The 26,249-nt window shown below is 34.0% G+C and overlaps 1 protein-coding gene across 1 annotated transcript in view; it reads right to left on the bottom strand.

The window, feature by feature from the left end:
* Positions 1-1,879: 1,879 nt before the first annotated feature.
* SEC23A (Sec23 homolog A, coat complex II component) overlaps positions 1,880-26,249 on the bottom strand; it is a 64,249-nt gene continuing 39,879 nt past the window's right edge. The window contains exons 12-20 of the mRNA XM_027847421.1: positions 26,044-26,133; positions 23,144-23,250; positions 20,327-20,480; positions 15,970-16,047; positions 14,863-15,024; positions 13,729-13,815; positions 11,311-11,466; positions 6,543-6,608; positions 1,880-2,064 (exon numbers count right to left, since the gene is read on the bottom strand). Coding sequence (XP_027703222.1) covers positions 1,975-2,064; positions 6,543-6,608; positions 11,311-11,466; positions 13,729-13,815; positions 14,863-15,024; positions 15,970-16,047; positions 20,327-20,480; positions 23,144-23,250; positions 26,044-26,133 — 990 coding nt within the window. The 3' untranslated portion in view covers positions 1,880-1,974. The remainder of the gene's footprint in view (positions 2,065-6,542; positions 6,609-11,310; positions 11,467-13,728; positions 13,816-14,862; positions 15,025-15,969; positions 16,048-20,326; positions 20,481-23,143; positions 23,251-26,043; positions 26,134-26,249) is intronic.

Here is a 26,249-nt window from a genome sequence, read left to right as displayed (position 1 = left end):
GCAGATGATTTAACATCAGAAACTCGTATGGATTTATCAGTGGAAATGATAAAGATGATACATTACCTTTGTTACTGTACCCTAAGGACCACAGGACCTTTCCATCTGATATGTAGTGAAAACTTCTATGTGTGTTAGAATGTAAAATCCTTGAGGACAGGAACTGTCTTACTTTTCTATTTGTATCCCTAGTATACAGCTTGGTAGATTATGAGCTGCTTAAGGGCAGGATCTGTCTTTTGCATCCACAGCACCTTACACAGTATCTGGCCCATAGCAAGTGCTTAATAAATGTTTACTGACTGACTTACTCTAAGTACTTAATAAATGCTTTTTCATTCATTCATTAAAGAAAAGAGAGTAATGAATATAGGCCCCTGAGGGGTCTCAGACAAATTAAAATGTATACTTTGTAAGCAATTATAGTCAACTGAATCAATATTTCAAGACAGGAGCAAACAGCTAAGCATTAATTTCTTTAAAATAAAAATGAATGTTATAATACTGTTTCTTAATTTGGATTAGGAATCTTTTAGCCTTTACTCAATGTCAAACTAACAGACTCCAAATAAGGGGAAGTGAGGAAAGAGGAGGGAGAAAAGGAAAGAGGGGAAAGAAGAAAAAAGGACAGAGAAAGAAAAGGAAAGAGAATGCATATTTATTGATTTTCAAATTCAAAGGAGCTCAGTATCTTTGAAATGAATTAGAAGAGAGCAACTGTTTTTATCAGAGTTTACACAATGTATAAACAGAAAAAAAAACAAAAAAAAACAAAACTTTATCTTACTGCAATACAACCAGGTTCACATAAGTGTAGTCATCAAAATTGCCTTTCTAAATATTTGACATTGCATAATCTTTTATTTGACACAGCAAATTCAAATTCATTGTCAAAACTCATCGGGATTTAGCAATTCAAACTTATTTATTATGAGTAAACTTTCATTGGTAAGATGAATATTAACTTATAAATTGGGATAGACCCCAGCTTAACCAGACATTATAATTACGTAAAATGCCATACAATACTGTTTCAAAAACCACAACCTCAATGAATTTTTCACATAAAGGAAGTGGAAACAAAGAATATGTGTAAACTTCCACAATAGCATTAAAATAGTAGAGACTATAATAAAAATAAAATTTTGTATCTGAAAAACATAGAAAACCATGGACTATGGAGTCAAAACTAAGTTTGGTTAATCTAGCTATAATAGTCACAGATTGTTTGCCCACGTCCTGTCTAAAAGTGGCTTATTTTTTAACCACCTACTTTTTCAAATGTTTGTGTAGTGTTTAATCCCAAGGAAGAATGTTTTGTGGGAGTTCTATGTGCTTTTTGTGGGGAGTTGCTGCAAAAGTTATTTCTTACTAGCAATTTTTGTTCATATTTTAAAGAGCAAAAAACAATTATCAAAAAATTATATAACACACACAAAATTAAATAATTCCAAAATAGGCTAGTTTAAAAGTAGGCCTGTTGGTTTAGCAGAAAGCAAACTAGACACAAAAGCACATTATTGCAAATATATATTCAATGAATTGACAGAAAAGTTCAAGGTCCTAATTTTTGTTCACCTTTTGTGAAAAACTAAGAAACACAAAAGTTTTCATGAGGTCATCAGTAACTCAGTTAACCTTTGGATTTGTCTGCCATGTACCATAGGTCACAGCTCTATAATTCAAGGCAAAATTACATTTTCAACCTTAAAAAAATCAAGTTACAAAGATTTTAAATCTCTAAAATTGGTTATAACACTGTGGTAAGCAAAGTAAATTTGTTCTTATTGCTCTAATTAAACTCCAACATAATATATAAAAGTGAACTTTCCCCCTATGAACGAACTGTCTCATAAATCATAATGATCCATAATGACACAAAAGTTCTCTGCTGGTTTAAAGAAAATGAAAAGGGAAAGAAATAACGTTGAACTATCACTTCATATTTTGCATCCTCAAATATGTTCAGCAGCTTCAAGCAGCACTTGATACAGCAAGTTTCTTCAGATGATCCATAAAGACTTGTAAACTAACATCATCTGTGAGAATAGGTGCTCCTGATTCCTACCAAAAAGAAAAATGCAATCACTATGATTCCAGAAAAAGATGGTATTCGAGAAAGCCCAGCTTAAAAATGATCACTATATTCAATGATATATTTTTAAACAACACCTTTTCTAAATCCCATCCCAATCTTTAAAGAAGTGGAATAATCTAATTCATAATATATAAAAAATACTTCTCAGACAATACTTATGTAATTATTTAAAACTGAACTCTCCCAACACTAAGTCCTTTTTTGTGGACTTATTTAAAATTCACATTTGCTTTAAAAAGTAACTGTTGGACAGAACTGTGAATTCGATACAATAAGAAAATATTTGTCAATTTTTTTCTTTTGTGGTGTTTTTCCATAAAAGCTGTGCAACAAACAGTTTTCATATGTCTCTGCTGAACTCCAACAGTACCTAAGCTCCTTGGAGGCAAGGTCAATCACACAGTGAACACTTTAAAAATGCCTGCTGACTTTAAGTGATTTACTTTCCTTCTTATAAACAACCTGAATTTATTATTGCTATCATCATCACTATTAATTGGTCAATGTACAAAGATTTTATTACTTATTGTTACAATAAAATCTTATTTAAATGATTTTAATAAATGAAATTCATGAAATGAAATCCATTTCTAATCAGTAATGTTTTTTTTTAAAAAAACATTGGTTTTTTATAAATAGTGCTTATGGGATCTGTAGAATGGCTGAAAGTCACTGAACACTGAAAACGAAAAATGAGAATCACCCAAAGGACTATCATAAATCATGCAGAGGGTTCTCTGCAGGCTACAAGACAACACAAGCAGTTATGGAGTAAAGTATGGCATCAAGGAAATGTTTGAATGAGAAGGAAGATGGATTGGTCATATATCAAAAGGAAGGGTTAAGCAACGGTATTTGCAGTATCAGGAGAAAATCATACTGAGTGGACACCCTGAGAAGGACTCATGGGAGGATACAGGCAAGAATTTCACAGGAAGTACAAGCATGGATAATCTATCCATCTGGATCACTGGAGAGAATATCCACATCAAGAAGATCACAAGATCTATTTCAGTATCGAGCTTCTGAGATTGAAAACATTTAATGATTTAGAAATCATTAAAGAGGAAAGGACCATTATCATGTTTGATCTCCGATAATTTTTCAAAAATACCCTTTCCAGTAATACTTAAATTCCCGATTTCTGTTTTTTAAAGGCAATTTGATAGAACAGAGTCATTCAAGTCTTGGAAATAGACACATACAACACATTTCATTAAAATAGACTTTTAATATATGAAGAACAATAATTTTAAAAATAATTCCATACCACCTAAGTTATTTAAATTATTTCTAATATCTATACAGAATTTTTTTTGACATAAGTAATTCCATCTTAGAAAGTGGCCTCTATTCTATTAAAATAAAGGAGGAATCACATAATCCTTGAGACTTCCCTCATCTCGATCCTTGCTACTAGGCTGATAAATGTGGACAGTGCTATCGTAGGCTAGGTGAAACAGTTCTGCAGCAAGGCTGAAAAGAAGAAAAGTCAACTGCAAAGTAACAAAAACAGAATCTAGGTACTTTTAAAAATAGTATATAAAAGACTTCTTCATGGGGGGGTGGGGCAAGAGTAGAGGGGAGCAGGAAGAATTCTTTTCTTTAAGAAGTTCTCCCACCGTTGCATTTGTCTGTTTCCTGTGTTCTATGTTAATCTATATTGAATAGTGTGGGGCTATGGTTCCTTTTCATAACATTCTAAAGCATTAGAGAATTATAGATTTAGACCTTAGAAGTCATCTAGCATAACTCCCTTAAAATAATTATTAAAGGGTAACAGCAACTTCATGGCTAGAACCTGGAACTAAAATTTATTCCCCTTATGCTTCTAGTCTGACACTTAGACATTGCTATGCTATAAATGAATAAAAATCAATATTATGACCATTTCACTTCATAGGATTTCATACATACATATGATATATAAGAATGTGGATGATTTCATAATGTCATTGGAATTTGAAAATATATATTTTATAATGGTGATGTTAGTGCAGACATGGGCTTTTCCCACTTATTTTAAATAGAATACCCATGCCAATGTTACACTCCTATTTCATAAATAAATGAGAAATATATTTTTCTCTTCTTGTTAAATAGGCTTAAGAACAAAGATCAATTTTTAAAAATAATTTAGCAAGATCATTTGTAAAGCACAGTATACCATGTATTGCCACAGTCTAAAGTCTAAAGCCATGTAGTTTTTAAAATGCTGTGATTTCACCACCATACTACACACTACCAGAGGATCACTGTCATGTAGGTGCCCTCTATAGGCCAATTGTAGATAATAATTAGAATTTTACATTTTAACATTACCTAGTGATAATAGTTCATATTTAAATAGTGCTTTAAGGTTTGCAAAGCCCTTTACATATATTACCTCATTTGATCCTCTCAAATAAATGTAGATGCTATTATTCCCATTTCACTGATGAGGTTTTTATAGAAGAGATTATAAATGTACCTATTTCCAAAACTGACATGCAATTTTTACCTTATCCCTTTAGCAAAGATAACTGTTATTTGATCCAATGATTATAGATTAAATATCAGATTTGTAACACTGTAAGGTCCAGTTACCTTGACTACCAAAATAAGATAATTCTGTTATAAAAGTTAACAATATAGAGAATTTTTAAAAAGGTAGTATGAAACATTTTCCCATCTAAAACAGTGCTGACAGTATAATTCTCACACTGTATCATATGCCAGAGAGGACCTTAAAGGCTATCTAAATATATTCTTATAGCTCCAGGAAATAATATATAAACCAGGGGTAGAGAACTGACAGCCTCAAGGCCACATATGACCTTCTAGGTCCTTGGGTGCGACCTTTTGAATGAGTTCAAGTTTTACAGAATAAATCCTTTTATTAAGGGGATTTGTTCTGTGAAATTTGGATTGACTCAAAAAGCCACACTTCAGCACCTAGAGGGCCACATGTAGCTTCAAGGCCACAGGTTCCCCACCCCTGAAAACTGCCAAAGATAATCAACCGTTCTATTTTAAAAGACCTTCAGGAAAATATTCTCTATTAAAACTCATTATCTTGTTTAACAACCAAAAAGAGTTCTCCCTACTAGCTAAACTAACCTTTGTTCCAGTCTAAACCCATTCTCTCTCATTTAGCACTAAAGAAAAATGGATGCCTGGTTAATCTTCTCTGTGAAATAATAATGAAAGATTATTACTAAAGGCATTCCTGTTAGTGCTCCTTCCTTTTTGACACAAGTCTGTATTTTCCATAGCTGGACTTCAATACCTTGGATTAAACTTACCTACTGGGATCCACAGTCTCTACCTTTTCCTCCCTGCCTTTGGCCCCTGCTTCCCTTGAGGCTTGATGAGTGCATCAATAAGAAACATTTAATGAGTGACTACTATGTGTAAGGCACCATTCTAGGTGCTTGGCACACAAAAAATTAAGACTTGGTTCCCACATGTCTTTATAGGGGTTTACATTCCCCTCAGAGAAACAAAACATAATCATTAAAAAACACACAATATGCCAAGTGTCAGAAAATAAAACTGTGACAGTCCAGTAGAGGAGTGAAGAGGGAGAAGAAAGAATGGACTCTTACCATAAAAAAGAAACTGTATAAAACATACCAAAAAATCATTTTCAAGATATGCTATTTACTAGATACACTAACGACCTACTGATGGAGTTGTGAATTGGTCCAACCAACCTGGATAACAATTTGGAACTATGTCCAAAGGGCTATAAAACTGTGCATACCCTTTGATCCAGCAATACCACGACTAGGTCTGCATCCCTAAGAGATTTTTAAGAAGGGGGAGAAAGGATCTACTTGTACAAAAATATTTATAGCAGCTTTTTTTGTGGTGGCAAAGAATTGGAAATTGAGGGGATACCCATCAGTTGATGAATGGCTGAACAAGCTGTGGTATATGATTGTGATGGAATACTACTGTGCTATAAGAAATGACGAGTAGGATGCTTTCAGAAAAACCTGGGAAGACCTATATGAATTGATACACAGTGAAATGAACTGAACCATCAGGACACTGTACACATTAACAGTAATATTTTAAGGATGATCAAATGTGAAAAATTAGCTACTCTGATTAACACAATAATCCAAGACAATTCCAAAGGACCCATGATGAAAATGCCATGCACCTCCAAGAAAAAAACTGATGAACTCTGAACACAGACTGAAACATACTTTTCCCCCTTTCTTTATGTTTCTTATTTTCATTGGGTTTTTTCTTTGCAACATGGTTAATATGTAAATATGTTTTGCATGACTTCACATGTAAAAGTGATATATTTCTTGAGGGAGGTATAGGAGAGAGAGAGAGAGAATTTGGAACTCAAACTTTTTAAAAACTAAATGTAAAAATTAATTAAAAATAAAATAACAAAAAATAATACACATATAAGATTTTTTAAAAAGATGTTATTTACACTTACCTGTCCCCAAGCATACATGTTGTTATGCGTCTGTGAAGGATTGACTTTTGAAAGTAGGAACCGTGCCTTTCAAACAAAGATGAAAAAATGTCATCAAACAAAAAATTCTTAGGTTTTTAAGAGATGTTAGTAAGTTGCTATACTGCTTAAGATAATTTTCCTTAAAAGATTTTCTTAAAGGATTATTTTTTGTTGCTTTAATGACTATCAGTAATACTGTGAGATCTAGATCTCTTCAATATTTGCAAGCATTTTCCAATCCCCAAATATTTTCTTCCCCAAATTCAAATATATATATAGTGACAAAGAATATTTCTTATGTCCAAAAATGTGTTGTTCAATTAGGAAAGAATCAGTACTAGTCTAAAATATTATTAGAAGCTTAAAATTGTTAAAAGCATGGTGGCTTTGCCATCCTTCATAATGTCATTTTAAATGTATCACCCGACATCTGATTATCTCTTATCTGTTTGGAGGGGGACATCATGATATGACCCGGCTCTCACAAGAACAAGAAGTCTGAGAAAAGGAGCAATATTGCTCATGTGATTGGACTAAAATGGCTTTATCTTTAACAAGGCTGAACTGCCTTGAATATGCTACTCCTTTAAGGGCCAACACTAACAATGACCAAGAGATTTGCCATTCAATTGGAAATTGACATGTGATTTTATTCTTCTTTAATAGACAAATAACAGCTCACTTGGTCTTTGTTTTAAACAGCAATTGTTTCTGTTTTGGCCAGAAACCCTGAGGATCTTTCCTTCCCAGACTGATTTTTTCCCCCTAGGTAAAAGAGGCCATTCTTTGCCTCATATCTTACCTAACCTTTATCACTGAATGGGCATTGCCTCAGTCAAACTGAGACCTGGGAAAGAACTTAAAAAGGCCAAGATTTCCCACTGCATCCTGGAGCCATCTCCAGCCTTCCTGATCTATATCTTGTCACTGGACAGATGGTTCCGAAAAGAGTGAGGCTGGTGACTCTGCTCGGCCCTCCCTTACTTAAATCCAATTCACTTACAAGTAATGGTAACACCTTCCTGATGTCATGATCCTCTTCAAGAACAAAGGACAAACAGTAGCAACCAGCTAGTACAATGGATAGAGCACTGAACTTGAACTCAGCAAGATTCATCCTCCTGAGTTCAAATCCTGTCTTAGTCACTTTACTAGCTATGCGATTCTGGGCCTCTCTCTTGGCCTCAGTTTTGGGTTAACATATATAAAGCACTTTGTAAATTTTAAAGCACTATACAAATATTGGCTATTATTATTATAATTACTAATAATAGCAGTCAAGGGAGAGGATTTGAACTTTTCGTCAGCATCCTAGCAATGTCCTGGAACAGGAACACTGAGTGGCAGGATCTGTACCAGGAGCTGAGGGCAGAGGAAGATTCAAAGCTCTCCCCAGCTAACAAGAATAACATGAATGCTATATTATACAGAAGGAAAACGTCACAAGTGCCCTACAAAAGGGAGTAAGGACTTCCAGGAACCACGTTACCTCTTTGCCACATGTGCTCTCCAAACTCACTCAAGCCCACTTTTCATTGGTCCTCCAAAGTTCACTAGATCCTCCTATAGTCCAGAGGGTAGGAACTGAGGTGTTAGCATTCCCCTTCTCAGGAGCGGCAATCTTTCCTCTGCTGCCAGATACTCAAATGCCTGATTCCAAACTAGCTCCCTGGTTTTACACAAGCCCCACAGGGCATAACCATGTTCCTCAAACAATCCAAATACTCCTTCTATCCAACATCACTCTAGTTCATCCACCAATTTTCAAAGATATTTAAATTAATCAAGGACTTTCTCCTCACTTGGTCTAAAGCCCACACATACCATCCCTACCTTCTACCTTCCATAGAAATTCTACCTTCATAATCCAAAACTCTAAAATTCCTCTGTCAGATCACAAACTCCTGTCCTTCCAAATCTCCCTGTCTTATCCTTCCTAAATCTATTATCTGTCCTCACAATGACGTCTAGTCATGTCCCTATCCCAACTCTCCCAGTCCAAATAGTACTAAACTCATTTTCTGCCCCAATGGTAACCAATTCAGTTTCTATGTATCTTTGACGACCTTAACTCTTTGTGTGATCATCACTCAAGCCTTGCCAAAACCCTGCCTTGGATTACCTGTATCATCTACTTTTTCTGCTCTTATTGGAGGGCTACTAGAGGAATCACAAAATTTCCCCAATAAAATACACCACAAAGTTATGTTATCTAATCTCAACTGAGCTCTAATTGCTGTTCAGCAATCCTTTTATTCTTCCTTCTCCGAACTTTCTGTTTGCCTCCCACAGGACATGTTCTAAATCTTTCTTCAAGCCTCCAACATTATCCCCTCCCTCTTCCTGTACATACAACCTTGCTGGCTACTTATTTACTGAGAAAATTGAAACCATTCATGAAAAACTCCCTGTTCTATTATACACAGCAACATTATGCAATGATCAACTATGAATGACTTAGCTCTTCTCAGCAATACAATGGTGAAGGACAATCTCAAGAAGGAAAACACTATCCACATCCAGAGAAAGAACTAATGGAGTCTGAATACACTGAAGCATGCTTTTTTCACTTTATTGTTTGTGTGGTTTTTGTCCCTCTTTTGGTCTGTTTCTTCTTTCACAACATTACTAATATGGAAATATGTTTTACATGACTGCACATACATAACTTATAGCAAATTGTTTACCATTTCAGGAAAGGGGGAAGGGGAAGGAAAAGGAGTGAGGAAGAAAAATTAGGAACTCAAAAAATTTTTAAATGAATGTTAAAAATTATCTTTATATGTAATTGGAAAAAATAAAATACTATTTAAAGAAAGAAAGAAAAACTCCTGATTCTCATAGAATCAAGCTTAGATCTAGACTCTAACCCATCTTCTCAAAATTGGAGCCATCGTCTGTTTCAATAAACTATGAACAACTTTGATTTGCCAATCAGTAGTGGTTTTAATCTCAATTTTTAAATGTTTCACTGTGATCTGTAATGCTCACCAGCTCTGTATTCTAGAGAACAAGCTTTCTGTTTCCCTAAATAGAGAGATCACTTCAGAAGGAAAGAGAAGGCATTTAAGAGGTTCTTTTCTAGGAATTAGGAAGTGGAATTTTTCTTTCTGAATGATGTGCCTCTGGGTTTTGAGATCAATTTTGTCTCTGGTAACTGCTCATTGTTTTGGGTTAACTGAGCTCAGTAAAGCCCTCAGAGAGTGTTACTAAAGAAGAGTCCACAGAGTTACTGGTGGACCAGCTTTCAGAAAAGGATTCAAGGAATTTTAGAATTTTAGGTCTAGTGGTGTCCTACTTGGTCTAGTTTTCTCATTGTTCCTAGGGCAGAAGCTTTTGAGTTGCAAAGAGGTCATTAAAGTTAATTAGTTCCTGTCTGGAAAGTGAGGAAAGTTGCCCTGTGTCAATCCGACAACCTACATTATGTTAGACAGCAACACCTGAGACTAACTCTTAGAATACTTGTCACTTTGCTGACCAGATGTAAGACTAACTGACCACTAGCCACTCACAGGTATCTGGAAGCAGATCAGAATGATCAAATGTCTAAATAGCTCAATGGGTGGTCATCCAACCTTGTGACCCAGAAGAAAGGGCCTCCTTTTTATCTCCAGTTATTGACAATAATAAGAGTGACTATCTATATGGGGTCAAAACAAGCTAGAGGTGGCACAATGACTCAGTAATTCCCCTCAGCTGAACTGGTAGATATCCTAGCACTTTAGACAGATTCCCCACAGGCAAATAAGTGGCTAAACCCTTACTGACCAAGTAGGACTCAGTAATATTTTGGACTGGAATAAGTCTAGGTTAATTCATACAGGACCTAAATTTTGGACTTCGAAAAGTCCAAGTAATTAGGACAATACCTTCAATTTGGGCTTGAAGACATGCAAGAATTAAGATCTAGATAACTAAGAATCAGAAGGATTCCAGGGAATAAGCTGAATCAGAATTTCAGGATCAGGTTTTAAATTTTTAGAGAAATGATGATGATGATGACAACTAGCACTTACATAGTGTCTTACGGTTTACAAAGCAATTTATATAAATTATTTCATTTGATCTACATAACACCCCTGTGATATAGGTGCTATTATTATCCCCATTTAACAGATTAAAAAGGTTAAGTGACTAAGTCACACAGCTAAGTAAATGCCCAAGTAAGGACTGAACTCAGGTCTTTCTAGCGCCAAGTTCAACACTGTCAACTACACCAACTAGCTGCCTGATATTTACAGCAGATCTTTATTTTTGTAGAGGCAAAGAATAGGAAACAAAGCTGCTCATCAACTGGGAAATGACTGAACAAATTAAGTTATAAGAATGTAATGGAATATTGCTGCTCTGTAAGAAATTACAAAAGGGACAGTTTCAGAGAAACCTGAGAAAGCATGTATGAATTAAAGAAGGAAGTGACAAGAACCAGGAGAACAATTTATACAACACCACCACTGTAAAGAAAACTTCAGAAGATTTAAGAGCTCTGATAAATGTGTAAAAAGAATTATGTTTCTAGAGGCATTGTATTCCAGATACAGAATGAGACACACATTTTTGGACATGGTCAATATGCCAGTTTGTTTGCTTGACTACACTTTTTTTACAAGGGTCTTCTTTTTCTTTTTTCCCCCCACGAAGGTAGGAAAAGGAAGAGAAAATAAATTTCTGTTAATTGAAAAAAAAACATTAAATAAAAAAGGATCTATCCTATGAAGAGCTACATCTGTAAAATAAAACTATTTACCTGGCTGCCTCCATGTTCTGTATCGATGTAACGTGGCATTGGAAATCTGGAATGGAGAATTTCTTGAGCATCATCTACTGGGGCTTGCAGGAGATGGCGGAAATTTTCATATTCTGGCATGTCTTGGTAGCCTGATTTGCGCCATTGTGCTATGGTCTAAGTTAAAAAACAGAGGGCAAATTTTCACTTTTCATGTCTGATGCATCAAGTATTCTGAAGAAGAAGGAATGTTCAAGGGAAACAACTTTAGAAAAGATAATGGGAAAAAATTTAATTACTGCTTATAAAACCATTTTTCTCTATCCAGTGTGAAAATTTATTAGGTGCAGTTCCAAAAACTAGGGCTCTTAACCTGAAGTCTATGGACTTGTTTTGTTTTCTTTTTTTTTTCACATTCTGATAATTCTATTTCAATATAATTGGTTTCCTTTATATTTCTATGCATTTTATTTTATACATTCAAAAACATTATTCTGAGAAATGATCCTTAGACCTCACCAGGCTGCCAGAAAAGTCCATGACACTAAATAAAAGTTCATGGAATAAATGAAAATAGAAATTTCTTAAGTTTCTTCTCTAAAAAAAACACAAAATAAGAAACTAATCTAACTACACTTTTCACACACTCCCCTTTGACTAAAGTGATATGTGAGACTAAAATAATAAAAGTTCAATGCCTTTTGCAGAATGACCATTTCCTTATTAACTCAGAGAGAATACTCTTTTATGAGAGGTTCCCAGGTACTTCAAGCCAATGCATTATTAGAAAAACTTTTTTTAATAATTAGCATTTTATAGACTATGTAAAGTTAAAAAAAAACAAGAAAAGAAATGCTGAAGTGGCTGATACCCTCCATGAAGAATGTCACTTTCACTGTCATCTTATCAAAGAGCTAACTTTTCAAGTCCCTGAAGGCTCACTTTGACTATGACCAAGATTTAAAATGGTTTTCAAAAGGCCAAATCTGAGTAAGGTTAGGATCATCTATAACATTGGTATCAAACTCAAATAAAAATGGGGGCCACTAAACCATACATAAGGATCTCTGCAGGCACATGTTGATTTAGAAAATCACATACTAACATTATCTGTGTTTTATTTCATTTTTATTTATTTTGTTAAATATTTCACAATTACATTTTAATCTGATTCAGGATATAATCAGGAGTGTTGCAGGCTGAACTTTGACACCTTTGATCTACGGAACTTTAAGAAAGATGGAGCTGAGAGTAACTAGATTTCTTAATTGAGATTCAGTTGTCAGAGAATTACACCAATGGTTACTGATTTGTCAATTCTGTATTATCTGTTTTCCCTAGAACACACAATGTTTCTCTTTCTTCTCTCTCTACTGCCAGTCAATATATATTTAGGGAATACAAATTCATTTTAATATTAGTTCAGAGGGAAACAAGTTAGGAGGAATCTGTTGGGACAAAAATTATTTAACACAAGAAAATAAAAACGGAATTTTTTAAATTAGCTACAGTACTAAAGAATTATAAGAAATGACTGTAATATAAGCTTTCTTCCAAGTATTCAAAATACCATGCAAACTCAGTAAATCAACCAGAGTTAAATACAGCTTGGTAGTTTAGAGCATTATCATCAGATATTTTAATTTTATAATCAATCTCCCTAAACTTAAGTTCACTCAATATGGTTTTACATCTAGACATTAAAAAAAAGGTACATAATTCTATCACAACTGCATATTTAATGCCTTCTTTAAGCATACTATCAAGTTGCCATAAGAAGAAAAAGCTGAAACTAAAATGACAAAATGGCCCCTCCTGGCTCAATCAGTACTACAAAAGTTTTACATATCAAACAGAATGCAGTTAGAAGCTGTTATTAAGTAACAAATCCTGACTGATACACTACACTTCAAACAGATACCTTTAGCAAGATCTTCAGTATCAAGTGGAATCAGTGACTGCTTATACCACCGAAAACATATGAAGAAGCAATTTCCTCACCCTCATAATTAGTGAGAATTCCCAGAGCAGTAAAAAGTAGTCATCTAACCACTTTCTTGCAATGGTACAAGGGTCATCTGAGAAAATTAAAAGTGAATACTATACTTCAAAAAAGGCAAACTGATCCCCTCACAATATCAGCAGGTACAACTGATGAGAAATGATATCTAGATTTCACATTTATAGCTCCCACATACATACTATACATGTGATCATATGTATGGTTAGAGTAAAAATAATTTATCACTTTGTAAAATGAATCTAAAAAAATTGGTAGGGATTCTTATACAAATCTTAAATTATTATTATAAGAAAGTCAAAGTTCATCGTAAATGAGACTAAATCTAGTTTTATATAGCAGAAGCCAGAAACTTTTTTTAATAAATAAAATATTCCGCTGCAAGCAGATATGCTAATCTAAAATTAATGAAATCTTACCTCCCCATGATAAATCAAAATCTGGAAGAATGTGTCCATCAGAAGAATACGATCTGCAAGGATGCTGCTGCTATCAAGAAGAACAGGCTGAAATGAAGAGAAAAAATGAAGGAAAAAAATAAAAAGGGGAGAGGAAAGAAAAGGAATGAAAAAGACAAATTTACTCTTAAGCAGAGAGATCTTTCTGAAATTATAAATTTCTTACATGACATAAAGTCACTTTCTAATTTGGTTTGTATAAAATTTCAGAACTCATGAAAAAACTACTAGAAACTACAAAGAGAACATATAGTCAATGCAACATCGTCAAAATCATACAGCATCAATTTAAGTGCTCAAATAACCTCAGAGTTATTGTGAAGATCAAATGATGCCATATGTGAAAATATTCTATGAGAAATAACATGTTAACTAAATTTATAAGGCATTCACAGAATCAGATCTAGAAGTCAGGATTTAATTCAAAATTCTCATTTTACAAATGTGGAAATTAATGCCCAGTGAGAAGTGGTGATCTATCCAAGGTTACACAGGAATCACTACCTTATCTGGAGATTTTAAAGGGGGAACCCAAATTTTTAAGAGAGAAAACTAAACCTTCCAGGATAAATGGTTGCTTATTAACTTGCATGAAGGCATACAATTCAATGACATTTTCTCTCAAACTCTGTTACAGTTAAATTATTTTATGATCCATGTTTACTATAATATGGCTTCTGGTTACGAGTATTTTAGATAGTGTTTTATATGGAACACATAGTTTTATTTTTTAATAGGATTCAGTTATTCTTTTTTTTTTTTGATTTTAAAAAGACATATACTAAAATAAGCAAACAAAAATGATGCAAGAGGGGAAGGAGATAAGAGAAGGAGGGGGAGAGATAGAAGGGATGGCAGATTAGGGAAAGGGGTATACAGAATGCATGCCATCTTGGGGTGAGGGGAGGGATGAGATGGGGAGAAAATTTGGAACTCAAAATCTGGTGGAAGTGAATGTTGAAAACTAAAAATAAATAAATTAAAAAAAAAAAAGACACAAGGACTGAACTAGAAACTTTCCAGAATTCTTTCCAGTCTCAAATCTTACTACCATAGTACAGTATGAACATGAAAATCATCGTCATTATTTTTTACCTCTGGAGGTCCACTAAAAGAGTAGGCATACAGAATAGGCTGAATCATGATTAATGACTGGGTCAGATCTTGACGCATAAAATGATGACGATAATATGAACTCTCATCAGGACTGTTGTTAAAAACTTGCAAGAAAGGAGATCTTCGCAAATGGAACATAAACTGCAAAATAAAATATATTGGATAACTTTAAATTATATGTTGCTCATCTTTTCTCATAATAATACAAAGTATGTTAAACTATGACTAAACTTATTAAATTCACTATAAACTAATATGAATTAACAAAACATATATATCAAATTTCCTCCATCAATTTTAAGATATTCTAAGGCTTATTAGAATACCCTTTGTTCTCCCTTTCTTCCTCTCTTGGGTTTTTTGTCTTTTGGTCTTTTTACTACTCATTAATACCTCTACTGAAAAGTAAAAAAAAAGTCAAAGAATTCAAATCATCTTTTTCTACTCAGAAATACAATTTCTCCTAAGGGTGTACTTATTAAATATTCTGGGCCAGACCTAACTCAGGCCAGGCCAATGTTTCAGGCTAGAGGTTAGAATACAATGTGGCACTGGTGGACCACAAAATGCAATCAAAACAACTTTACTACAGCGACAATAAAAAAGGCACAATTTCTATGATAAAAAAAAAAATAATTCAAATAAAACAGCCAATCCACTATCTCACTATTGAAGAGAGGCTGGGTAATATTCTATTTAAGTAATTTGATACAACTGTATTACATAGAGAATTTCTGCAGTATAAACTGAACAAATTCCTTCCACACATAACATCTAGATCACTGGTTCCCAATGTTTTTCCCAATTCAAAACCATTTCATCAACCAAAAAAACAGCCTCTCCCCCTAGGGGGAGGGAAATTGTATACATACAAAATATATCTATAACAATTAAGCAGTTATTTACTGCTTAAAGTGCCATTAAATATTTTTAAGCACAAATCCCAGGGGCCATTATCTCAAACCCTAATGGGTCCCTGAACCACTAAATGGGAACCACAGATGCAGATTAATGGAACAAACACATGGAAATAATGGAACTGAAATTCTGTAATAATTATAGTAAGTATGTCTGTTTTATTTGTACCTGTGGATAAAGGGAAAAGGTTTCCGAAAATCTGAACGAACTTGGATCATCTTTGTGATACTCTCCAAACTTCTGACACTGGATAAAATAAAATCTAAATTAGTATAGCACTTCCGGCATTGCTAAAAAATGTTACTGCTGAAGCCATATATACTGACTCATTTACAAGGGGTTGTGACTCTGGTAGAGTAATCATCAAGGTAAAATTTAAATATTACTTACCATTTAATTTAGGACTTTTAACCTCTCTCCCAAAATATTCTTTTACTATGTCCCACTATGAATATGATAGAGTCAGAACAATCAACCATGAATACCATGAATACTCACTATGGTTTTAAGTACTACCTCTCTGACAAAACTGGAAAGCAATTTGTCAGAAATCAGGTTTAGATTAACTTCTTATAGCATATATGACAGTAAACTCCAAACTGACAAATGTCCTAAAAATTAAAAACCCACATCATAAAAAATGGGACAACAGAAAGAGGAACTCTGAACAATTATATTTAAAAGAAAAATTCTTAACTAACCAAGTGATAGAAATGATCATAAAAAAGATGAAGTCAATAATCCTGGTTACATTAAACAAAAAAAGTTTTTGCACAAACAAAATTGATGTAGTTAGAATAAGTATTTAGAATACTGGATCACAGATTTAGGGTCATACAAGATTTCAGAGTTCATCTGGTTCAACTCCATTTTATAAAGGTGGAACCTGAGACAAAGGAAGTTTAAATAACTTGCTGACGCTCACCAAAGTCCTTTGATTCCAAATCCAATTCTTTCTAATACTTTCCAGCTCACTCTTCACACCATTACCCTACGCACTCTCTACTTTAGCTATTATTTTCACCTCCTCCCAACCAGAACCTATGTAACCATCCTGGGTTTTGATTTTAAATTCAATCTCTCTAAAACTCTTCTGTCTCCTAAACTTCCTTGTCACTTCTGAGGGCACCACAATCCTCCCAGTCACTTAGGTTTTACAACCTAGGTGTTATCTTTGACATTTCATCTCATCCCTTATCAAGTCCTGTTTTCTCTACCTTCACCATATATGTATATGTATGTATATGTGTGTGTATATGTGTGTGTGTACACATATGTACTCACACTATATATAGGTATGTGTGTGCACAGACACACACAATATGTACATATACATCATAAATATCCCTTTCTTTCCTGACACAGGCATGACCCAGGTACAGACAACACTCATCACTTCTCACCTGGACCAATGCAACTGCTTTCTAACTGGTTTCCCTGTCTCCCTGCCCACTCCTGCCCAACCTCCACTCAGCCATCAACATGATCTTCCTGAAATGCAGGTCAGACCATGTCATTCCTCTATTCAATAAAATCCAATGACTCTCTATTATCTCCAGGATCAAATATAAAATCCTCTGTTTGGCTTTTACAGTCCTTCACAACCTGGCCCCTCCAACCTTTATAGTCTTCCACAATCCCACGACACCGGCCTTCTTGCTGTTCCCCTCTACATCTTCTGACCCTGAGACTTCTCCCAGGCTGCCCCACGGCTGGCAAGCTCTCGTTCCTCATCTCCATCTCAGGACTTCCTTCAAACCCAAGCTCAAATCTGACCTTCTTCCAAAGGTATTTCTCAGTCTCCAATCATCTATTCCCCATCCTTACTCCCCCCACCCCCCATTCGAGTGCCCTCCCTATGAGATTATCTCCAATTTATCCTGTAAATATCTTTGCACATAATTGTTTTTCATGTTGTATAGCCCATTGGTATGTGAGCTTCCTGAAGGCAGGAAATGTTTTTGACATTTTTTGTATCCCCAGCATTTAGTATGATGCCTGGCATATTAATAAGTGCATGCTATCATCATTTCACCTTGCCTAGAAACAGGATTTGCTAGATATCTCCATGCTGTTTCCCCTCCCTACCCAATTCTCCTTCACGTATTGTCTTCCCCATTAGACTGTAAGCTCCTTGAGGGAAGACAATGTCTTGCTGACTTGTACGTCATATCCCCAATGCTTAGCATGGTGCCCAGCACACAGTAAACACATTATTGTTGTTATTGTTATTATTATTATTATTATTTCTATGTACTTATCTTTTTATCTACTGTACCACAATCCACAGAATCAGTTAACTGGAAAAAACATTCTTCAGAGCAAAAACTTCTAATAAAGGTATGTATTCAAGATATATACTGAATGATACAAATATAAGAGAACAACAATCATTTCCACAAAGATATCTGGTCAAATAATGTGAAGTGTCAAAAAGAAGAAATGCAACCAAATGATGGAAAGCTCTAAGTTAAGTTACTAATAAACAGAGAAATACAAATTAAAACATCTGTGAGTTTTCATCTCACACCCATCAAATTGGCAAAGAATTTTTTGCCATTTAAAAAAAGGGTTGGATGGGGTATGGGAAAAAAACACATTAATGCATTGTTTTTAGTCCAACTCACCGAGCAAACAATTTTAATTACTCCATATTATCTTATGTTTTTATATTATTTATATTTATATTATACTTAACTGTTTGTTTTTGTTTTATATCTGTCTTGTATTTACAAATCTATTCATATACTGTCTCTCCTCTAAAGCTCCTTGAGGGCAAGGGCTGTCTCACTTTTATATTTGTATTTTTATCACTTTACACAGTGTCTGCACACTGTAGGTGATAAACATTTGTTCATGGATTGACTTGACTGATGCTAAAATATCACTAATTTATTCCTTCCTTTTTAACCAATGATCCTACCCCAGGGTATATAGCCCAAAACAGTCAAAGACAAGACAGAAAGGTCTTATATGTACAAAAAGTCTATATAAATAAAAATACTGAAAAATTTTAAACTCAAAAGCATATGGAAGTGATTATTGATGAATCAAAATAAATTAATAAAAAATTTTAAAATAAATAAATAAAAATACTGATATCAACATTTTTCTAGTAGCAAAGAACTGGCCATGATATTAAAAAAAAAAGAACAACAAAAAACTTTTTTAAAAAACTGATACAAAATCATCAATTACAGAATCCCAGAGGAAATTTTGCTCAAAAAAACAAAAACAAAAACAAAAAACTGAAACACTTCTAGAAGCATATCAGAAAATTTTACAAAGAATTTTCCCCTGATTTCACTTGGCTGGAAGGCGAACTTTAGTAAACAAAAACATTTTTAAAAGTTTCTGATGACAAAGAATGCCTAAACAGGTAGACAAAGAAAAAAATTGTGAAAAAGAATAAAAGACCTAAAGATTATACTCTCCTTCAATAGAACTAGCTGATATACCAGCCAGATTTTAAAAGTACATTCAGGGGCAGCTAGGTGGAGCAGTGGAGAGAGCACCAGCCCTGGATTCAGGAGGACCTGAAATCTGGCCTCAGACATAAAACACTTACTAGCTTTGTGACCCTGCGCGAGTCACTTAACCCCACTGCTTAGCCAAAAAAGAAAAAGTATATTCATCGGCTGGGGATGACAATAAAAACTGCTGGCATTATACAACAAATATGGGAGAAGTTGCAGGCAAAGAAGGTGGAAGAGAGGAGAAAGAAGTAAAAGAAAAAATAAACACAGTGTATCAAGATCACAAAGCTTTAATTTAAGATACTTAGTTATAACTGTCACTGGTGAGTCCCTGAATCAACTGATTAACAAATAAGTATTTATTAAGAACTTATACAGCCCTAATAGCTTAAAACTACATTAAGACTTTTGGGACATCGGTATGTCAGGCAGTGTTCTAGGTGCTAGAAATACATAGATAAAAATGAAGAGTCTCTGCCCTCAAGAATCTTACAATCTGTCAAGGGATAGGACACATACAGACAAGCATGCATGCACACACACACATACATGTGTGTGTATATGTATGTGTATGTATGTGTGTGTTTAAATCACAAAGTAAATATAAGGCATAAATGCAAACACACACACACAGAGACAGACAGACAGACAGACAGACACACACACACACACACACACACATACACACAGTATAAATACAAGATGCTATGCCAAAAGGATATTTCTTATGAAGAGCTGTTGCTTTCCATAAACCAGAAAAGTAATATTTGCAATAACCAACTTGAAAACTGGTTCTAAATGATCAAGAGTTTACTGTGTTATTAATTACCGTACTACTCATGACCGTAAGTGCAGAAATACAATTTATGACATACTAATGATGTTTTTTCCTGAATTATTCTTCCCCAATCTCAACTGCTTCAGTGTCTACGAAGCAATTTCAAGGTAATTTTTTCAGAGTAAGCATCATGAGAAACATTAACTAATTGTTCCGTTCTACAAAAAAATATTTTGTGACATTTAATACTGCACATGATTTTTGTTCTTACCAAGCGAATGAGCTGTCTGTCTAGCCATCGGAGCACATCTGGACCTTCCTCTGTCTCTGCCCTATACACTGCCAATCTGGCCATAAGAATGGCAGCTGCCTCCTGATCAAAAGAAGCAGCAATGTTCTGTATTTGGGTTTGTGCATCTGCCCAGCTAAAGACAAAAAGAAACACAGTAATGTTGCTCTATTATTACATTAATAATTTGATCAATGTTTAGTTCAGAGAAATAAAAGAAAATAAATGTCATTTCAGTAATAACTCTATTTTGCAATTTTAAGATTAACAGAGATAATTAACTTGTTAAAATACATACAAAGCGGTCTCATTGTAGCATTGCTGAATTTCCAAAAATTATGGACAAGATATCTTAAGGTTTTAGGTAAAATATCTCTGGTAGCATGTGGTATGTTTTCACCACATATTCTCATTATAGTGGGATAGCCCTAAGATAGAAATAAGGAAAGCTACAAGAAAGAGAAAATGCTACTGGAATTGGCAATGGAGCAATGAACATTTTATCAGTGAAAATTTTAGAAAATTATTTTCAACGATCTCCTATTGCCTACCAAAAAAAAGAAGAAACTATTATTCAATCCAGCCAGTCTTTCCATCTTCACATACATCTCCATATACAATTTCATATATGCTCCAATAAAACTGAATTATTTAACATGTCTCAACTGATTTCCGGCTTTCCTACCTCAGCCCCTTTGCCCATCATTTGTACTATACAGAATGTTTTTCCTTTAAATTACTTTAAATTGCTATCCTATTAATCCTTTAAGATAAACCCTTTGTTTGGCTTGTAAAGTCTTTAATAATCTAAGTCTTCTTACACCTTACTATCCCCTCCATATACTTTGTAATCCAGTGATACTGGCCTCCCTGCTGTTCCTAGAACCTAACACTCCATCTCTTGACTCTGACCATTTTCACTATACCCAGGGCAGGCCCGGAATTCCTTTCCTTCTCATCTCCACTTCCTAGCTTTCCTGGCTTCCTTCAAGCTTCAATTAAAGTCCCATTTTCTGCAAGAAGCCTCTTTAATCTTGGTGCCTTTCCTCTGAGACTATATCCAATTTGGAGTCAGAGGACCAAGAAAAATTTTGAAAACCAAGAAGAAAACGGCCAGAAGAGATGAAAGTGTCAGGAGACTGGAGGACAATAGAATGTCACACAGAGGAAGGAGGAAAGAATGGCTACTGAACACAATCTATCATGTATTTTTTAATCACTTCTATTTATTTATATTTAATCTCTTTATATTTTATATACACCTTCTTGTTTCCTCCATTGGTGTGTAAGCACTTTATGAGCAGGGATTGTTTCATTCATCATACTGATATTTCTAGTTTCTGGAAGTGCATAATACTTGTTGACTGATTGATTTCAAAACACCATTACTTGGACATACTAAATATTTTATTAATATAATTATCAAATTATCAAACAGATAGAAGAATGCTAAAAAAAAATCCAGATTTACAGAAAAAGTAGGGAATATATATATACATATGTATGTGTGTATATATATATATATATATATAAATTTTTTTTTTCAAATTCAAATGAAGCATGCACAAAAAAAGTGACTTTGTCCAAGGAAACAAAGAAGTTCCATCAATGCAACATGGCGAAAATGTTAAACACATTTATGGATCACAATGCAGCCAAAAGTCATCAAGAAAGAAAATGTGAGCTTACATGGAGACAAAAAATGCTATGCTGAATAATGAATGCTTGAGTTAAAGATCATGTCATATAACTAATTCAAAATTTATTTAAAATGATGAAGAACAGTGTGATAGCATAGAAGAGAACTAGAACTAGATTAGCTAGGTTCAAGTCTTGCCTCTGACATACACCATATCTGTGAAGCAAACTAGAAATGTTAGTTACTCCAACTTCCTCATTCTATGGAGGAGTAAAGTGAGGCCTAAAGAGGCCAAGTAGTCCAAATCTTCCCAGGTTATAATAATTACCATCATTATTATTGCTAGCATTTACAAAGAGCTTTACAGTTTCCAAAGCGCTTACAAAAATTATCTCATTTTATGTTTATGACAGCCCTAAGAGATGGGTGCTACTCTTGTCCCCATTTTACAGATGAGGAAACTGAAGCAGTAAGCAGTTAAATGACCTGCCTAGGGTCACAAAGCTTGTGTCTGAGGCCAGATTTGAACTAGGAACTTTCTGACTCCAGGTCCAAGTCTCTATTCACTGTGCCACCTAGCTGTCTCACAGAAACAGCTGACAACCCAGAAGCCAAATCCAAAGACACTATGCTGCTTCTAAAGTCACGTGTGAAGTAGGAGAACCAGGATTCAAATTCAGGTCCTTAACTAGAAATTTAGGATTCTTTCAACATTGAAATTTATGGGATACAGCCAGCATGTACTTACTAAATTCTACACTGTAATTTTTCCTCTAATTTTTTTTACATTTGTCACCTATGAATTAAAGGTTTCTCAAGACAGAGATCATATCTTTATCAGTTAAAAAATTACAAACATAAAAAGCAGCTGTTCTATATCACAATTTCAAGTCCAATTTACATTTTCTTCTCCAAAAAAGGAAGAAAAAAGTATCTGCATTTCAATTTAAATTAATAAAGTGGTCACTGGACTTCTTTCTAGTAGGCAATCTTATCATGTCAGTTGGCTTAATAGTGAAAACAATGCTGTTTGTCAAAAAGACTGTTTATTCCAGGCTTGGTTATCAAAGCATGGTAAGTCAGTTTGGAGACATGCATGATCAACATATTAATTTAGGCTACTTAAGTTAAATCTCTCAAAAAAAAAAAACCCAACTTACTTCCTAGCCACTGTGGTTACTCTGATACGTCTCTGCCCACTTGAATGCTGGTATTGAGTCACAAACTGGATAGCACCACGTCCACCTTGAGGAATTGGAGCATTATGCTAAATTTAAAAAGAGTAAAAATTGAATAAAAGTTCAATAATCAACTGTCAACCATAAAATCCCACTGTTGCCAAAATTCATTCTAAATTGAACATGTAGTATGTCATATTGTAGGGCCAACAAAATAGAGTTGGGCATTTGAGCATATATAAGAGGAATGAACAGGTGAGGAAAAGGGAAGAAGAAATGATAAAGGGCAAGAGAAAGCTGTCAAAGTAAATTCAATAGAATGTACAATATAAATCAGGTAAGGGGAAACTAAAAAAAAGGGTACAAAAAAGAGAGAAAAAAAGATAAGAAAAAGAGAGAGAGAAGAATGGGAAGGCAAATACAGTCAGGATAGATTGGTGTTCAGGAAGAGATAAAGCTCTAATGCAGAAAAATGAACTGGGAGAGAGGTTCAGCTATGAAGACTTTGCCAATTCTCGGTTAATAAACAAGTAGAAAGAAGCTTTGTAAAAAATACATGTTCTATGTGAAAACTACCAAAGAGATAAAAAAGTATTACCATGTATATATAGATAAAAATATTACACAGACACATACACTGCTTTGTTGATTACATATATTTAATCAACAAAGCAATATCAGTATACGTGTACATCAGTGTATATAGATATGTATGTATGTATATGTCACATGTGTATACTGGTACTGCTTTGTTAATTTTATATATTTAAGAAACAAAGCAGTATCAATATATAAAACATATGACATGTAATATTAACATTTAAGTTCTTAAAGGGTAGGAATTATTGAGTAAGTATACATTCACTTAATAGCAACTAAAAGTAGAAATTTTCTACAATAATAATTAACAGTCTTGTAAATAAGCTCATAAAACTAAATGGCCTATCAAGTCAAGAAGTATTAGGATAGAAGAGTATCATTCTTTACAAGTCATCTACCATAAATTATAATGAACTAAAAAAAAAACCTATTTATTTTACATAGATAGTAATAGCAGATATTCACATATCACTTTAAGGTTTTCAAAACACTTTACACACATTACCTTATCTCAACTCCACAACAACCCTGGAGAAGAGAGGTATTACAGAAGCTAGAGAAGAAGTTTTAATTATTGTGTATATAAACAAGCCTTATTCAAAGTCTTTTCAGTTACAACCTTTCAGAGTTTACTGGAATAGCCATTCAGACTCCCCCATGCCACCATGAGGCATAAGAGTAGGATATCAGTAGAGACTGATTACAAATAATAAAATCAAACTATAAAATAAAAGATAATATAAGCATTTTAAATAAAAGTGAAAATGGAAACATTCATATTACTTGAGTATACTAATTCAAAATGGGAAAAATAAACACAAAACAAATAGCCCACTCAAAAAGAGGCTAAAAATTCTAAAACAAAATGTTTTAAGACAAAAAAAATACCCACTAAATTCTGAAGATGATACATAGATGATTTTAAATGAAAACTATGGTCATCTCCCAAAATGATCTTGCATAATTCAGCCACTTGATCTGGAGACCATATGGTAGTTTGAATGCCATATTATCATAAGTTCAAGGACATCAGCACTAAAAAAGTCTTCAAAGAAGAAAAGACATGTCTTTCAAAAGGTTTCTTCAAAGAGAAAGGGAATATCATGGAAAGAGCACTGACTTAACATTCAAAAGATCTAAATCCTAGGACTGGCCCTACTCCTCACTGCACGACCTAGGACAAAATAATTTTATTTCTCTCAGTGTTATTTTCCTATCTATAAAGTGAAGACAATCACAGTCACCCTGCCAACCTCACAAGATAGTTGTGGGAAGATATCATACAATAATTCATGCTTAAGTGCTCTGAAAAGTATGTGAATAGTATTTGGTTACATTATGTTGATGGTCATTATCATCATTATTAATATCCTAAGTAGCCATATTACTAATGTATATGCTGACATTTCTAAGGAAAACTAAACTTACAGCTAAATATAAGTATACTAATTCATAGCAGGAAAAAAGTAGGGTGAACCGCATTTGAGAAGCTGTGCAGCACTTCGAACAATCTTAATCTGCTTCCTGACACAAAAACTCTTTTTTAACATTCCTGGTGATGTTATAAGACCACAAATCACAGAGCACCATAATCTCCAAAGAGTAATAATTTTAGGAGACCCAGAGGGCAATAGAAACATGAATGATGAACATAAATAGGATGCAGTATATTACCAATGATAGTTTGTGAGCAAGAAATACTACACTGGTGGTACTCACAAAATGTTACAAGTCCTGTAAGAAGGCCTCCAGTATGTTATCTAGATCCTTTATGGAAGATGTAGGGGTAGCCATGGACAAGAATTACATAGGCAAGAATGGGTTGCAATCTGCTCCAGTGGTAGAAGTAACTACTGTGATAGTTCCCAGATACACTGTATCGAAAGATTCCTTTAATAGGAATTTAGAAAGGTCCAAGAGTCACAAAATCATAAAGCTGTCATTTAGAATGGGAAGGATCTTCAAAAATTACTAGTCTAATTCCTCTGAAGAGCTATTTTTGGTATGTAAACTAAGTCCTTTGTAAAGATTAATGAGCTATAAAAATTAAAATTATTAATTATATTTTATTATGTTGTTGCATATTAATTATATAATTAATTAAATTATGAGACTAAATGAGGAAACTAAGGCTCATAAAAGAAAGATGACTTGTCATGTAATTCCATTATACACTATAGGGAAGAAAATATCAAATGTTTAGAAACTTATCAGGTACTATGTTGACAATGTTTTGGGTTTTTTTTTTTTATTCTTCATTATTAAAATACAGAAAATCATACCTGGTTGACAACTTCAAAATATAGAGCTAAAGTTGTATTTGGATTGAGTCCACATATTTTCCACTGGCAGGTGCCACCCGTTCCTATTTCCTAAAAGTATAACATGTGATAAGTTTAAAAACAAAAATAAACAAATATTATGTAGAAATAAAGTACATACTAAGTGATACCATAAGTACAAAAATCCAAAGAAAAAAACATAATAT

This window comes from Vombatus ursinus, unplaced genomic scaffold, assembly GCF_900497805.2.
Source record: "Vombatus ursinus unplaced genomic scaffold, bare-nosed wombat genome assembly UNPS02015406.1, whole genome shotgun sequence".
Lineage (NCBI taxonomy): Eukaryota > Metazoa > Chordata > Mammalia > Diprotodontia > Vombatidae > Vombatus > Vombatus ursinus.
This window is presented reverse-complemented; position numbering and strand designations above follow the sequence as displayed.